Source organism: Pipistrellus hanaki (genome assembly GCF_964339955.1).
Source record: "Pipistrellus hanaki genome assembly, chromosome: 7".
Lineage (NCBI taxonomy): Eukaryota > Metazoa > Chordata > Mammalia > Chiroptera > Vespertilionidae > Pipistrellus > Pipistrellus hanaki.
This window is the reverse complement of record NC_140509.1, coordinates 31,986,551-32,003,670: the sequence shown is the minus strand read 5'-3', so window position 1 is coordinate 32,003,670 and position 17,120 is coordinate 31,986,551. Positions and strand designations below refer to the sequence as shown.

At 39.1% G+C, this 17,120-nt stretch overlaps 1 protein-coding gene across 2 annotated transcripts in view; it reads left to right on the top strand.

Annotated features, from left to right (window-relative positions):
- SLC17A5 (solute carrier family 17 member 5) overlaps nucleotides 1-17,120 on the top strand; it is a 60,708-nt gene that overhangs the window by 1,448 nt on the left and 42,140 nt on the right. For both annotated transcript variants that reach the window (XM_084889237.1, XM_084889236.1), the window contains exon 2: nucleotides 13,226-13,422. In XM_084889237.1, the coding sequence (XP_084745363.1) occupies nucleotides 13,226-13,422 (197 nt within the window). The remainder of the gene's footprint in view (nucleotides 1-13,225; nucleotides 13,423-17,120) is intronic.

Below are 17,120 nucleotides of genomic sequence, written 5' to 3'. Positions count from 1 at the left end.
CTGGGAGCTTGTTTTGGTGGATGTTCATGTAAATACTGTAGCACAGTGATGTATTTCCTGGCAGTTGGACTTAGTTCCATAAATTGATTTCCTCCCCTCCCTCCCTCATGGCATATAGTGTTAGATTTATATAGTTTTCCTCTGTAAAATAATCTAGTATGGAAATACAGAAATAAATGTCATAATAAAAATATTCCCTAGAGACTACTAAAGTCTGTTGCGATTTGGGAGGAGATATTTCTGTGTGTGTGTGTGTGTGTGTGTGTGTGTGTGTGTGTATAAAATTTTAGCTCAAATATTAAACATCATTAGATGTCAAGAAAATGCAGATTAAAACCACCAGTCACTGTATACCCACTAGAGTGGCTAAAATTTAAAATGCTGAAGATACCAAATGTGGACTAAGACACGGAGTAACTAGAACTCTCACTTTGCTGGTAAGAGTGTAAAATGTTACAACTACATTGGAAACTGTTTGGCAATTTATTTGAAAGTTAAACATATATTACCATAGTATAGCAGCTTTATTTTTAATAAAAATAAAAAATAAAAAAACTGGCAACAACCTAGGTATCCATCAACAGGTGACCAGATAAACCAATTGTGGTATGCCCCTACAATGGGATACTACTCAGTAATAAAAAGAAACTACTGATATACTTGTTAAACAATAACCTTCCAGGCCAAAAGTTTTTCTGAAAGAAAGGGTTTATTGAGCGATACGCTAACCAGGAAAAGGACCAGGTGCTGGGACATACCGTCTGAAGTTTAGACTCTAAACCAGGGGTCCTCAAACTTTTTAAAGTGGGGGCCAGATCACGGTCCCTCAGAGAGCTGGAGGGCCGGACTATATGAACTACTAATTCCTACTGTAACACCTTGGCTGCGCTCACTGCCCAAAAAACCTGGCGGGCAGGATCAGACTCCCCTGGGGGCTGCATGTGGCCCGCGGGCCGTAAACCATCAGCAATAGAGCAAGGTGGGAAGGACAGAGATGCTGGATGGCCTGGCATTGATAGGGCTCCTTTATACAGTGGTTTTGGGGATGAAAAAATAAAGGTGCAGAGGTAGTAATGGTCTGATTCATAGCTAGTTTGGGGATAGGTGTATTATCCAAAAGGAAGAAGTATTTATTGCTTTTGGATTGGTTGTGGACAACAGTCCAGAGAGTTTATGCACAAAGCAGCATGCCAAGTTTTCTGGTGGTGGGCTGTCTTTTTAAATGAGATAAAATAGCCACCTAGGAGTTGATTCATAGCTTCAACATACATTTAGGGATATGAGCAGTCTTTCTATTAATTGATAAATCTTCCTCCTCCATCCTCATGTATTAATTAAAGTTAATCTGTAATAACAGAAAGTAGATCAGTGGTTGCCTTCAGTTCTATTAACTGATTAACCTCCCTCCTCATCCTTGGGTATTTTAATTTTGGACATCTAGAATTGGCTTTAGGTCATTCCAGTAGTCCCTTTAGGTCATTCCAATAGGAATGCCTCAAGAATTTGTTTTCTCTTATGAAGGAAAATGTTATACTGAAGGTACATGGGAAACTTTGTCAAATAAAGAAATAATAGCTATAGTCTATTTACATATCCAAATTATTAAAATAAGTGTAAAATTGCCAGGAGTCTATAAATTCTGATGTGCTTTCATTTATAACTATAATTGGTTATTTAAGGATATTGTGTTTTGCAGAAAGGACTGGATTCCATGTTAATTGCACTGTAATCAAATCCATAACCATGTCATTTATTAAATTAATTGGGGCAATATTAGTTAACAAATTATATAAGTTCCAAGTGTACAATTCTACAATGCATCATCTGTATATCACATTGTATGTTTATCACCCAAAGTCAGATCTCCTTTGTCATCATATATTTGACCCCTTTAACCCTTTACACCCTCCACCCTCCTTTTCCTCTGGTAACCATCGTACTATTGTCTCTGTGTCTGTGTCTGAGTTTTCGTTTGTTTATTTTGTTCTTCACATGTTGCTTTCAGTTTTGTATCACATTTTACTCAAAATCATATGGTCCTTGACTTTTTCGATCTGACTTACTTTGCTTAGCATAATATTCCCAATATCCATCCATGTTGTCCTAAATAGCAATATCTCATCTTATGGCTTAGTATTCCACTGTATACATGTACTACATCTTTGTCCAGGCATCTATCAAGGACACTTAAGTTATTTCCATTTTTGGCCACCGTGAATAAATGCTGCAATGAACATAGGGGTACATATTATCTTTCTGTATAAATATTTTCAAGTTTGTCAGTCTTCATTCCTTAAAGATTTCTAGAATGTCTGTTTTTCTGCCAACACCATGTTATTTTGATTATTGTTGATTTGTAATATAATCTGAAGTTAGGGAGTGTGATACCTCTGACTTTTTTCTTAGGATTGCTTTGGTTATTTAGGATCTTTTGTGGTTCCATACAAATCTGATGATTTTGTTGTTGTTGTTCTATATCTTTACAAAATGTCATTGGAATTTTGATAGAAATTGCATTGAATCTGTATTTAGCTTTGAGTAACATGGCCATTATAACTACTGTGTTTCCCCGAAAATAAGACATACTCCAAAAATAAGACCAATTACAGGTTTCCTTCTGAGTGAAATATAAGGCATCCCCCCGAAAATAAGGCCCCCTAGGCTAAACATGAGAGATTTGGTCCACTGATTCTGAAAGAAATGGAGTCACAAGAAATTCACCAGGAAATTCAGGAATTGGATTGTTATGATGATGTTCCAGAAGATGATGACATGATTGTCATTGAATAAATGAGTAAATTCTTGATACAATAGGATTCACAGTTTGTCTGGTTTGTGTTGACAACTATTGTACCATACTACCGTACTGTATACAGGTAATAAATTTCCTTTATTTTCATTTAACAATAAATGTGTACCGTATTCTCTTCATGGAAAAAACAGACATCCCCTGAAAATAAGACCTAGCGCATCTTTGGGAGCAAAAATTAATATAAGACACTGTCTTATTTTCGGGGAAACAGGGTATGTTGTTTCTTCCATTCCATGAACAGGTAGTATATCTTTCCATTTTTTTCTGTCTTCTGAATAAGTTCTTCACATCCTTTGTTAAGTTTATTGCAATTGATAAGTGAATTGTTTCCTTTTTTCAAGTCTTTTTCTAAAACTTTAACAACGGATTTTTGTACATTTTTTCATTAAATTATGTTCTATATATATTCACTTTGCACTTTTATGAAAATAAGAATGTTTAGAAAAAAAGTATCCCTTCCACATCAGTACATACAGACCTAGGGAAAAGTCCCGGCCTGAAAATCTACCTCCTTAAGTGCAGGGCAGAGTAAGATCAGAGAATGAGGCTGCCACTCCACTCTGATAATTAAGTGTTTATTAAAGGAAACTTACATATGTGGCACGTTTGGCGAGATTAAATGGATCCCTGCACTGCTTGGCATGTGCTGGAGAACTATACAGAACAAGACAGGATAGTCACTAGTACTGGTAAGTGACCAGTCCCAGGTACAAGTGCTTTACATGCTTGACTGAGTGAGGACAATGGAGCCAGCATGTAGCAGCAGGCAGGGGAGGGGTGGTGATTTACATCAGAACATCGAGTACCATCAGATTGTCTCTAAGAGGGGTTTACCATAAGCAATCTCCATTCTGGCCCAGTCCAGCTAGAGGACCTGGCATTAGTCACATTATGGAACAGTGTAGACTCCTCCACAATTCAGAATTAGTTTTTTTAGGTGTGGTGCCTGAAGGAGTAAGTCTTTAAAGTCCTAAAAATTTCTCTTTCCATATGTTTGCCTACATTTATTTATTTATATATATATATATATATATATATATATATATATATATTTTTTTTTTTTTAATTTCCTACAGAGAGGAAGAGAGAGGGATAGAGAGCTAGAAACATCGATGAGAGAGAATCATCGATCAGCTGCCTCCTTCACACCCCCCACTAGGGATGTTCCTGCAACCAAGGTACATGCCCTCGACTGGAATTGAACCCAGGACCCTTTAGTCCATAGGCCGACACTCTACCCACTGAACCAAACCGGTTTCGGCTGTTTGCCTACATTTTATTTATCTTTTATGTTTGTTTCTGGAACAAGCTGATAATAAAATTAGCTGTGCCTCATCTATGCCTAAGTGTATGGTTTTGTTTTTCAGAAGAGAAAAGCTGATAAAATGTTAGTTATAAAATTGTACAGCACTTAACAGACCTTAGAAACCAGCTACCACCTACTGGCACATCCTTTCATACATAAACTAGTGGCCTGGTGCATGGATTCGTGCACATTGAAAGGAAATTAATTAGAAGAAATATTTTAATATTGCTATTTGCTCTGTCTCTATAATAGAAATGTCAACAAAATTCATGATCGACAATGATAGATAGAAACACATGCGTGTGATGGGCGCCAGCAAGAGCTTTATATGTATCGCGCATGCATGAGTCAATGTTTATTTTTAAATTGCCAGCATGCATCATATGAACCAGCTGGTTGGTCAATTGGACGGATAGACGGACAGACAGTCACTTAGCCTTTATATATATATATATCTCCATATCCGAGGGCCAAAAAAGTTAAGTTCCCAATGATTGCATGAAACTCTATTAATGACTAACTTGAATTCTGGATTTTAGTCCCATCCTCCTTCCTTGACACAACACTGCCACATTTGTGTTATATTTGAGAAATTCCTATTTGCAAAATGCTTCCTTTTTACTTGATCCTTAACAAAATTAAAAGTTTTCCACTTCACTAGGAATAAGATGACATGGTTTTAATCAGAAAGGATATATGCACCCCTATGTTCATAGCAGCACAATCTACAATAGCCAGAATTTGGAAACAGCCTAAGTGTCCGTCAGCAGATGATTGGATCCAAAAACTATGGTACATCTACACAATGGAATACTATGCTGCCATAAAAAAGAAGGATTTCTCATCATTTGCAGCATCCTGGATGGAATTGGAGAACATCATGCTGAGTGAAATAAGCCAATCAATGAAAGAGAAACACCACATGACCTCACTCATTTGTGGATAATAAAGAACATTATAAACTGGTGAACCATAAGATAGATATAGAGACAGTATATCAACAAGTAGACTGTCAAGTTACAGTGGGGACGGGAGGAAGATCTGGGGGAGATAATAGATCAACCGAAGGACTTGTATACATGCATATAAGTGCAACCAATGGACACAAAACTCTGGGGAGGGAGGGGATGTGTGGGAGGGAGGGAGGGGGTAAAAAAAAAATCAATAAAATATATTAAAAAAACAACAACAAACAAACAAAAGCAAACAGAAATAAAAATTCCATGCCCTAAAAAAAAAAATAAATAAATAAATAAAATAAAAAGGAGTTCCCATAAGGCTGAAAAAAAAAAAAAAAAAAAAAAAAAAAAAAAAAAAAAAAAGATGACATGGTTTTAAATTATGTATAGTGCTTCTTTATTGCTAAAATTAGGATATGATTCTTTGGTGTTAAGAATTAATACCTCTCAGGTATTAATTAAATAACAAAATTCTCAGTAACCCTACTGTGGTTTGCTTCTCAACTATTTGCTTTAGTACTTAGGCCAGCTGATTTCAGAGATGTAGACCAAAATGATTTGGGAAGGGTGGCTCAATGCTGATAAACAACAGAAAACAGAGTTTTCTAGCTAATTTAGGTAGAAAGAAGGGAGAGAATTAGATACGGAAGAGCAAAATGTCCCCTCCCATACATAAAAATTCTTTATTCCTCATTTTCCATTAGTTGAACATTTACTTTTTTTTTTTTTAAATATATTTTATTGATTTTACACAGAGAGGAATTGAGAGGGACAGAGAGTTAGAAACGTCGATGAGAGAGAAACACCGACCAGCCGCCTCCTGCACACCCCCCACTGGGGATGTGCCTGCAACCAAGGTACATGCCCTTGACCGGAATCGAACCTGGAACCTTTCAGTCCGCAGGCCGACGCTCTATCCACTGAGCCAAACCGGTCCCGGCTGAACGTTTACTTTTATATGAATGAGATTTGTCTTATATACACTTAAGTGGATTTTCAAAATACTGTTGCACCAAAAATGAGCTCATTCATGTTGAATAAATAAGCTTTAGGGCTTCTAAGACATTTGTTTGTGCTTAAAGGCAGAGCATGGATTTGGAGCCAGATCCCAGGTCCGATAATTAGTTGTGTGAGTTATCTAATCTCTCGTGTTTTCTTTATCCATAAGTCAGGGGAAATAATGCACCTGATTCATAGGGTTATTGTGAGTATAAGCTAATAGAAAGTGCTTAGAATAGTGTTTGGCACATGGTATTTTACTATTAGTATCATCATAATTATCATGATAAGTAAAAAGACCATTTGGATTTTATATTCCTCAGAGAAGCAGGAATCCACAAAATGAGGGTTCCATTCTTCACTGTCATGCTCTGTAGGAACTTGTGATTTTCTAGCTTCAAATATAAGGTCTTATGTGCTGGCAAGGATCAACCATAACTGGAAATTGGGGAGCTAGGAAGGCATAAGGATTTATCAGGAATTAATTACACATAAGTCAGGGTAAGACCAGTTGTATATTACCCTTTTTAAAAGCAAAGCTTATGATATCTATTTAGATAGGAAATATTTTTAAATGTAATTTCCTGGCCAAGGAGGCTCACTAGATCCAGTGCGCACTCTCATTAGAGAAAGCCTTCATCTTTGCATGGGTCAGTGCCCCCTCGCCATGGCTTTTCCATCTCAGTCTCATCCTTTCCCTGTTAAGTATTTACATGCTCCTCACCCAGGCCCACACTTCCACACTGTCCAATCCTTCCACTGTGAATAAATGCTTGACATCCTCGGGTTTTCACCAGTCTTGCCTCACCACCTATAGCTCTTCTCCTCAACTGGAACCTGGCTTCTGGGCGTACCACTCTCACTTTCCACTGCTTTTTCAAGAAGTGGTAATTTTCAATTTTCTCTTGCCTTGTGTAAATTGACAAGATCGATGCCTCCTTTTCCACATTGATGCTTCTAGACAAGTACCCCCACACTCTCAATGTCTTTACCCTACATGGTTGTGTCTTGTATCCACTTCCTGGCACTTTGCTTCATTCATCAAAGATTTACCATCTGACACCCCTCCATCTTCTATAGTATTTCTTGCCATTTTCTTGAGTGACTTCTCATCCAACACCATCTCCCCTCAGTTCTCTGGACTTCTACATGTCTAATGACTTCCTTTCTTCCAGTCCTCATAGAGCCAGGGGTCTTCAAACTACGGCCCGCGGGCCACATGCAGCCCCCAGGGGAGTCTGATCCTGCCCGCCAGGATTTTTGGGCAGTGAGCGCAGCCAAGGTGTTACAGTAGGAATTAGTAGTTCATATAGTCCGGCCCTCCAGCTCTCTGAGGGACCGTGATCTGGCCCCCACTTTAAAAAGTTTGAGGACCCCTGTCATAGAGCTTTTATATTCTATTTTCTTGCCAATACTCGAAATTCCCTGCCCTTCGTGTTGTTACCACCTCCATCTCAGTGCCATGTCTTCTTTCCCAGCGACTACCTCTGAGCACAGGTGTACAATTCTTTAAGGTCACACACTAGGGCAGATTGCTCCTGCCGGTTTTGTATGGGTATCTACTCACTTGGCAACCTTGTATGTTTCACTGGGAGCTTTACGCCTCTCCTCTGTGCCCTGACCAGGAAATGAACCAGCGACCTTGTGGTACATGGGACAGTGCTCAACCAACTGAGCCACACAAGCTAGGGCTCAGTTAACCTTTATATAAGCAAACACACTTGGACTAGTGTAGTGCCAGGAACCTAGTAAGTACTCAATAAATATTAGTTATTAAATTTTTGTTATTAAACTCAATACCCACTTCCCCCTCACAGTTACTGCAGTGCCTTAGTCCAGCCACGTCAAACTATTTGAAGTTTCCTGCTCTTCCTTTGCTTGACTTTCTCACTTCCTCTGTACATACTGCTGTTTTTGCTTACATTGTTCTACCTCCTCTAATCTGTCCCATGACTTTTTGCTCATTGGTGAAGACTCAGTGCAAATATACTTTCTCCAAGAGGACTTCCCTAATTCTCCCCCCCACCCCCCCACATCCCCAAATACACACCACACACAGATTAATGTCATTCTTTTGTCCCTTGTTACACACATAAGTCTTATTGGTGTAACTTTCTCCAGGGTCAACAGGGAAGGAACTCACCTTTACTGCTCTCCAGTAGTTTATTTAATCACACAAAACTCAGTGAGGTGGATGGTGGTCACCTCATTTTCAAGCTGAGAAACCTGAGAATGAAAACTTAACTTCTCCAAAGATACACAGCCATTGAAAATCAGAACTGAGGTTCATTCCCACGCCTGCTTCATTCTAAATTAGCCTGTTTTCTTTTAGCTACACCCACTCCACATTTCCTAAGTTTAAATCATATTTGAGAAGCTGATGTTTGCTTTGCTGAGTGCTCTGTTCGATATGCAAGCATGATTTTGCTTTGAACTTGATTTCAGTGTATCAGATGCTCAGTGGATATTATGTTCTTTTTGTCATGCAAGGATACTTTCATTGGATCAATTTCAAACATTATCCAAATTCACAAGTACATTTTGCTTTATCACCATACTTTTTTGAAATAATTTTTTTCTGATTTGTAATCACTTTAATCCGGAGGGACATCTAGAGTGTGGAGGTGCCATCCCCAGAGGAGAGAGAGAGGTCCTTGCCCCACACCAGGCCCTCAGTTCAGGGTTTCAAAGCTGGGAAGAGACATCCCCATAACTTCTAGTCGTAAAAACCAGCAGGGATTGTTGCTGAGTCACATGGAGGCTGCTGGAGTCCCAGGCAGTTCTGAAACTGGACAACGAAGGGGTCTGGACTATCTGTCACTACTTCAGCCAGACAGAGACAGGATTGAATCATATATGCACATTTATTCCAATACTGCCAGCAGTATGGGAGAGCAGCAGTTCATCCACGAAAATCTGCTCTGCATTCTCCCATAAATTAGTTGCTTATGTTGGGTAGGACAAAACTTGTATGGGGAAGTAGGCAAAAGAAATAAGAATGGGTATGCAGAATGAGTATCACAGGCATGGGGAAGTAGAAAATGAAGACTGGGACGAGACTCCTTTGTATAGTTAATAAGGTTGTTAATCTTTCCATGATAATAAACAGTTCTCTAATGACAGTGGACTGCATCCCAAGATTAATCCCTAGGTCGAAGGTTGACTCCTAGGTCCCTGAGGCATACAACTCCTAGCTAGGTGAGAATGTGCTTCATTTAATTAGACAAAATAATCAAGGTTAACAGAACATGATTAAAATTTTTATAATTATAGCTAGTCTCCAATGTTCTATTTCTGCCCCTAATAGTTCCTCTTAAAGGTCCCATGCATGGACTTATTCAAACTTACTCCCTCTGAGCTCTAGCACTTAGGCAGTAGCTTGAAAAAATCCAGGGACATACAGGGAGGAAATAAATTGTCTGACATTAGCAAGAACTGCGAGACAGCTTTCTCCCAGACAAAAGTAGTGACAGAGGTCTTTGTTCCTCTGTTGAGACCTCCCATGCCACAGTGCTAAAAGGCAGTTGCGATATCGGAGTTTCCATCAACCTTGTTCATACTGTTCATCCCACCATGCTGATTCCCTGAGATCCTGCCCCACCCAACTTGCAGCCCACCTAAACTATTTGCAGTGGCTTTTCCTGGCTCAGGCTTTAGACTTTCCTAAAATCTCTCAAACAAGTAGAAGCTATACCCAATTTGCCCCATACCTCTTGACAAGTTGATGCCTGGCCCAGCACTAACAGCAGCTTGCCAAGGTTCACAGCTTGGCCTCTCCTGGGCACCTCCAAGCCCAACACAAACAGCAGCAATCTGCAGATGTTCTGTAGCTCATGTCAAGTGACCAAGTAGGGCACAGGCAATGGCTGACTTTGTACCTCCCAGGAGGCCCAGAGCCAGTGCACCCAGTGGACAGCTTCAGACCACACCAGATTACAACTCTACCACATCCACCAGTGACACACTCAGGGGCAGACTTAATGAGCACCAAAGCCCCAATGAAGCAAGTCCTGTTCATAGGGGTGTCTCCTGCATAGCAGTTTTTCTGCTGTAGTCACAACTTGTCCTCACGGCCAGTTGGCCTGGATGTCAATTCCTCCCAATGATGCTAACAGCAATCAAGACTCAACTACAACAGGACAGTGCACACAGTCCACACAGGGGCGCACCTAAAATGCCCAGCTCAGGTGCCTGGGCAGGCTGAGCCACTGGGCCTTACAGGACACATTACACAAGGCCACTCCACCAATTCCAGGAGAAATAGCAGCTCTACCTAATACATAGAAACAAATACAGGGAGGCAGTCAAAATGGGGATACAGCCGAAACCGGTTTGGCTCAGCGGTAGAGCTTCGGTCTGCGGACTGAAAGGTCCCAGGTTTGATTCCAGTCAAGGGCATGTACCTTGGCTGCAGGCACATCCCCGGTGGGAGGTGTGCAAGAGGCGGCTGGTCGATGTTTCTCTCTCATCAATGTTTCTAGCTCTCTATCTCTTTCCCTTCCTCTCTGTAAGAAACATCAATAAAATATATATTTTTTTAAAAATGGGGATACAAACATGTCACAAGTGAAAGAGCAGAAGAAATATCAAGAAAAAAAATAAATGGAAGCAAGCAAACTACTAGATACAGAGTTCAAAACAATGATTATAAGGATGCTCAAGGAACTTAATGAAAGTTTTGAGGAATTTAGCGTGAATGACAAGGAACTTAGTGAGAATTTCAAGGAAGTTAGTAAGAACATCATAGACATGAAAAAGGACCAGTCAAAAATGAAGGATAATTTACAGTAAAGTAGAGGATGCTGAGAATCAAATCAGTGCTTTGGAATATGAGGAAGTAAAATACCCAATCAGAAGAGCAAAAAGAAAAAATAACCCAAAAATATGAAGATAGTGTAAGGAGCCTCTGGGACAACTTCAAGGATACCAACATGTGCATCATGGGTGTGCCAGAAGGAGAAGAAAGGGAATAAGAAATTGAAAACCTATTTGAAGAAATAATGACAGAAAACTTTCTCCTACCTGGTGAAAGAAATAGATGTACAAGTTCAGGAAGCAAAGAGAGTACCAAAAAAGAGGAACACAAAGAGGCTCATAGTTAAAATGCCAAAGTTTAAAGACAAAGAGAGAATCTGAAAGCAGTGAGAGAAAAGCAGTTAGTTACCTACAAGGGAGCACCCATACGATGATCAGCTGATTTCTCAACAGAAACTGCAGGTCAGAAGTAACGGGCAAGAAATATTCAAAGTGATAAAAACCAAGGACATACAACTAAGATTACTTTACCAAGCTGTATCACTTAGATAGTCAGATAAAGAGCTTCATAGACAAGAAAAAGCTATAGGAGTTCATTACCACCAAACCAGTATTACATGAAATGTTGAAGGGTATTCTTTAAGAAGAGAAAGAAGAAGAAAAAGATTTAAAAAAAAATACATGAACAATAAAATGGTGATAAATACCTATCTATCAACAATAGAATATAAAAATCAAACAAGGAATTTAATGAACAAAATAAACTGATGAATAAAATAGAACCAGATTCATGGAAACCTGAAACAGACTGATGAATCTCAGAGGGAAGGAGGGAAGAGAGTAACTAAAAAACTTATATGTTTATGCTAATAGCCCATCGGGCAATATCTCACACAGTAGGCCACTGGCCACTTCTGCGGGAGCCGGTGGGAACCGCAGCACTGCTGGGAGCCGCACTGCTTCCACAGGCGGCAGGAGGGATCCACGTTTACTCCTTTCTGGGTCTGCGCTCAGCCGGTCCCCCTGTCCCTGTCCATGTATGCTCTGGCTACCGGGGAGGGGGGGGCCCTAGCCCTAGCTGGTATGGCAGTGAAGCACACTGCCCGCTCTCAGTGGCCATCCCCTCAGGACTAGGGGACTCCAGTGGGGCTGAGAGGACTGGGCGCCATCTTGTGGCTATGGGCGCAACCATCTTTGTGACACAGTGACAGTTAATTTGCATATTACCCTTTTATTAGGCTATGCATTACCTATGGACACAAACAATAGGATGATGAAAGCCTAGGGAAGATTGGGATCAGGGTGGAGGAGGGCAGTGTGTGTGTGTGTGGTGGGGGGGAGGTGAGGGGGAATGGGGCAGCATCTGTAATTCAACAATAACGATTTTAAAGATGAAGAAAGAGAAAATATGTGCCTAAGCCTACAATTAGAGTTAAAAATAGGCCAGACTTCTCTCACATAATCCTTCTTTCACTGGCTCCTCCAACTTACTCTGTCAGCTTTTTTTTTTTTTTTTTTTTTTTTTTTTTAATATTGCAGTACATTCACTTATTTTCCTTTTTGCTGTGGTCCCCATAAGCATGATCAACTGATCAGTTACCACATATGCTTCAATTTCCACGGATTCTGCAAGTTTTTCAAGTAAGAAGTTTATCAAGGGGAGTTTCCTGCCTTAGCCTTGGCAATAAACTTTTTTTATATATATATATTTTATTGATTTTTTACAGAGAGGAAGAGAGGGGGCAGAGAGTTAGAAATATTGATGAGAGAGAATAATTGATCAGCTGCCTCCTGCACACCCCCTACTGGGAATGTGCCTGCAACCAAGGCACATACCCTTGACCAAAATTGAATCGGGGACCTTTCAGTCCATAGGCTGATGCTCTATCCACTGAGCCAAACCGGTTTCAGCAGCAGTAAACTTTTTGTGTTATACTACATTTACAATGAGATCGCTACTAATCTGTAGTAAGTAGTATACATGCTATGCCCTAGTGAGTATTCAAGTATTTATTGGCCATGTCTTAGATAGTTTTTTAGAAATAGTGATGCCATTAAAACCCCTCATCTGTTTTTCTCATATTTTTGCCAGCCGGTAGGAATTGGGTTCACTATTGACTCTGGAATGGAAATTTTTCTGAGCAAAGTTGATAGAGCTATTACCTCCATGTTTTAAGAAATTTTTACAGGATAGGCTTGCATGTGTCGATTATTTATTAACTACAGATACAGGGAACAATTCTTTTTGACAAATGTTTTTAGATATGCTTAATCTGAGAATATTCTGAGAAAAATATTCAATATTTACCTCAGAAAAGGTAACCTTTTTAGTAATTTAGTCAATACCATCTATTATTCTTTTAATGAAAGTTTTTTCCCAATCTTTTATTTCAGCTCCAGTGTGCTGCTCTGCTCGTTACAACTTAGCAGTTTTGGCCTTTTTTGGTTTCTTCGTTCTCTATGCATTACGTGTGAATCTGAGTGTCGCATTAGTGGATATGGTTGATTCAAATACAACTTTAGCAAATAATAGAACTTCTAAGGAGTGTGCAGAGCATTCTGCTTCCAATAAAGTTTTTCGTAATCAAACAGTAAGTACTATTTCTTTTTTAAAGCAAGCAATCTTAATCTTAAAATATCAATATATCTAAGTAAAAATATTGCAAGGTCTTTCTTCATCCTACAAAAAATCAAAAACATTTCTTCATGTAAATTCTCAATCACTATCTTTTGTGTTTTCCCAGGAACTGGTTGGACAGTAACTTATAACTAACTTTTGCTATTGTGCTGTAATACTGGTAGCATGTATAATATACCTTGATCTGTTTGAAAAGTTGTCATTTCCTCTATAAACATATTACCCTTAAAGAAAATGCGTACAGGGGGTAGCCAATCAATGATTCTCTCTCATCATTGATGTTTCTATCTCTCTCCCTCTTTCTTCCTCTCTGAAGTCAATACAATGTTTTTTTTAAAGATGGAAGTACAAAAATTAGAAGAAAACCAAAAGTCTACTCAGACCCCCTTCCTAATTGCCTTCAGATATTTGCAGATACTGTTTTTTGTTTGTTTTTATTTTATTTTTTTTTTGTTTTTGTTTTTAAATAAAGACAATGGGAGTACAATTGTCCTTCAGTTAAGAAGGAAAAAATTGGCAAAATCTTATTAAAAGACAACTTAAATGTTTGTGTCCTAAGAACTCAGCTTGGTAACCATCAGGTTGGAAGCTCCAAAACATGGTCAAACGAATATGGGCTAAACTCTTATAGGCAGAGTCCAACCAAACTGCTGCCAGTCCTTGAGAAAAGTGTAACCTAAAATTACAATGGCAATTGTGCCTAATGTTCCAATTAGATTAGATCATTTGAAGGTGCACTTAAAAGCAAAGACTTCCAAATCAAATAGAATGAAATGCCTCTTTTTAAATATTGTAGCTGTAGCCAAAACCAGTTTGGCTCGGTGGATAGAGTGTCAGCCAGCGGACTGAAAGGTCCCAGGTTCGATTCCAGTCAAGGGCATGTACCTTGGTTGCAGGCACATCCTCAGTAGGGGGATGTGCAGGAGGCAGCTGATCGATGATTCTCTCTCATTGATGTTTCTAACTCTCTATCCTTCTCTCTTCCTCTCTGTAAAAAATCAATAAGATATATTTTAAAGAATATTATAGCTGTGAAACAAAGAGAAAACAAACTAGTGTCACAGAACTCATTCCAGTAAGGTGAAAATTGTTAGATGGTTATTAAAAAGAGGAGGGAGTAAATAAAATGGGCATTACTGGGGTTAAAACAAAGCTTTTACTATGGTATTACAAAAGGCTGGATGGACCAAAGTGGTCCCTTGTTAGTCCTCCAACATTAAAGGGCCTTAACAAATCTGTTCTATGTACCCCAGTTTAGAAAACTTTAAAGTCAGAAGGCAGAGATTACAATGAGAAACCTGACCAGCAGTCATTTGGGGCAGCAGTCAGGCTGGTTATTCAAGTTAAAGATTGAAAACAGGGCCGAAACCGGTTTGGCTCAGTGGTAGAGCGTTGGACTGCGGACTGAAAGGTCCCGGGTTCGATTCCAGTCAAGGGCATGTACATTGGTTTCGGGCACATCCCCGGTGGGGGGTGTGCAGGAGACAGCTGGTCGATGTTTCTCTCATCGGCGTTTCTAGCTCTCTATCTCTCTCCCTTCCTCTCTGTAAAAAATCAATAATATATATATATATATATATATATATATATATATATATATATATATATATATTTTTTTTTTTTATTTTTTTTTAAGAGAAGAAAGGAAAACAGGGCAGGATCCCTTGGCTAGACCTTCACTGGGGACCTTTTTACACAATTGTGGATAAATGGTCTGAGAATAGAAAAGAGAAATTTCCAGGACTCCTGACTCAGGCTTCAATTAGATTAAAATAATATAGAATATAGGGATTGGTAAGATTGTGAAAATTTGAATTTTTAAGCAAGCTTTATGTAAAGTTACTGGGTCTCTTTTACCTATAATAGGGGTGGACATTGTTTCTCACTGGGAAACATTTCCCTTGCCTACTTTTATGAAATGAAAGGCATATAAATTCACCGCTCAAGCAGTATTAATTAGACATGCTAAAGAAGAAGATTGTTGGAAAGAGAGAATGAGAAATTAAAGAGATAAAAGGTACCTAAAATAAAAGACTATGACTGACATTACTCCTTCCAGATGATTTTCCTCGGATAGTTTTCACACCTTGATCTAAGGCCAAATCTAAAGGCCATAATTAGATAATTCTTAAACTCCGGAAGGATGCCCAAAAGTTTTTGTAAATGGATTACCTCATGAGCCCAGTGAGAGAGGGAAATCAAATTTCACACTGTTCCTTCCTTCCCAAATCCAGACCAATTGATTATTGATCCTCTTTCTCCTAGGGATAGCTATTGCCTGTTTCCTAAGGGCTTGGAGTGGCTTTCTGCTTGCCTGGAACATGCAGACTGTCAGTGTTTTCTTTTGCCTATCAGAGGAAATGACTCTGGAAGGTAATGACTTCTGCATCCTCTTCAGTCTGTGGGGAAGGAAGAAACTTTTCCTCTACTCTCTCGGTTCTTTCAGCTGGTCTAATAATCAAATACACATGAGACAGAGTAACAAGAGAAAATAATCTCATTTAAAACATCAACATGGAACCCCCCCATACATGAGAGAGTGAGAGATAACTTACACACATGAGAGGTTCAGGGATAGAAAGTTAAAATGAGGTATACAGAGTACCCTACCCCCCAAAAAAAATGTATTCACACTTTAACAGCTGATAACAGCTGATAGTTCAATTTTGAAAATTGAATATATTTAATAAACTGCCTTTATAATTATGCAAAGTGTGAATATACATTTGGGGGGGGGGATAATCCTATATTAGAGATGGGGCCCTGGAGGATTCAAGAGGTCATTATAGAACTATAGGGAGAGAAGATGTTTAGAATTAGAAATTTGCCCTGCCTTATAGATAGGCCATAGTAAGTTATTTCTAGTAATAACTCTTATTATGGGCAAGGTCCCTAGTTCTTTGAGAGGTAAAAGTTTCTCATAAGCCTTCAACGTCTTAATGTCTTCAGCTCAAAATAATTCACATTGCAAAGTAGCACACTTGGGGAGGTCTGTTCTGAGTCCCTACAAGTCCACGGTATTGTTTCATACTGCCAGAAATATTGTCCCAGTTGAAACCTGACAAGACACTTGAAAAGATTTAATAACTTTTTGCTCAGTGGCTGGAGCTTTGGCCCACGAACTGAAAGGGTCTCAGGTTGATTCCTGGTGAAGGGCACATACCTGGGTTGCAAGTTAGCTCCCCACCACTGGTCAGGATGTGTATAGTAGGCAGCCAATTTATGTGTCTCTCTCACATCGATATTTCTCTCTCCCCATCTCCTTACACTCTCTGAAAAGCAATGAAAAGAATATCATGTGAGATTTAACAAAACAAACAAACAAAAGAAATTGGGCAAAATTGGAAGCTAAAGATTTTTAAAAAGCCTCCTTCCCTAAGCTAAAATAAAGAAATATATAGTCAGAGGGAAAGAAGAAAATTAGGAAGATGTAGTTGTCTCAATTGTATTGTAGTTAAAACACAATTCTTTGGGGAATTGAGAACAATTGTCAGTCATTACCTTACAAATCTGTGAAACCAGAAATGCAACTGTAGAAGTTATTTAAACCCTGTGACTTGGGACCTCTGAGAACTAACACTGTCCTTTTCCCAAAGTCATTAACAGCTAAAGTTGGACAACTTGATGTAAGCTTCAGAGAAATCCTCACTA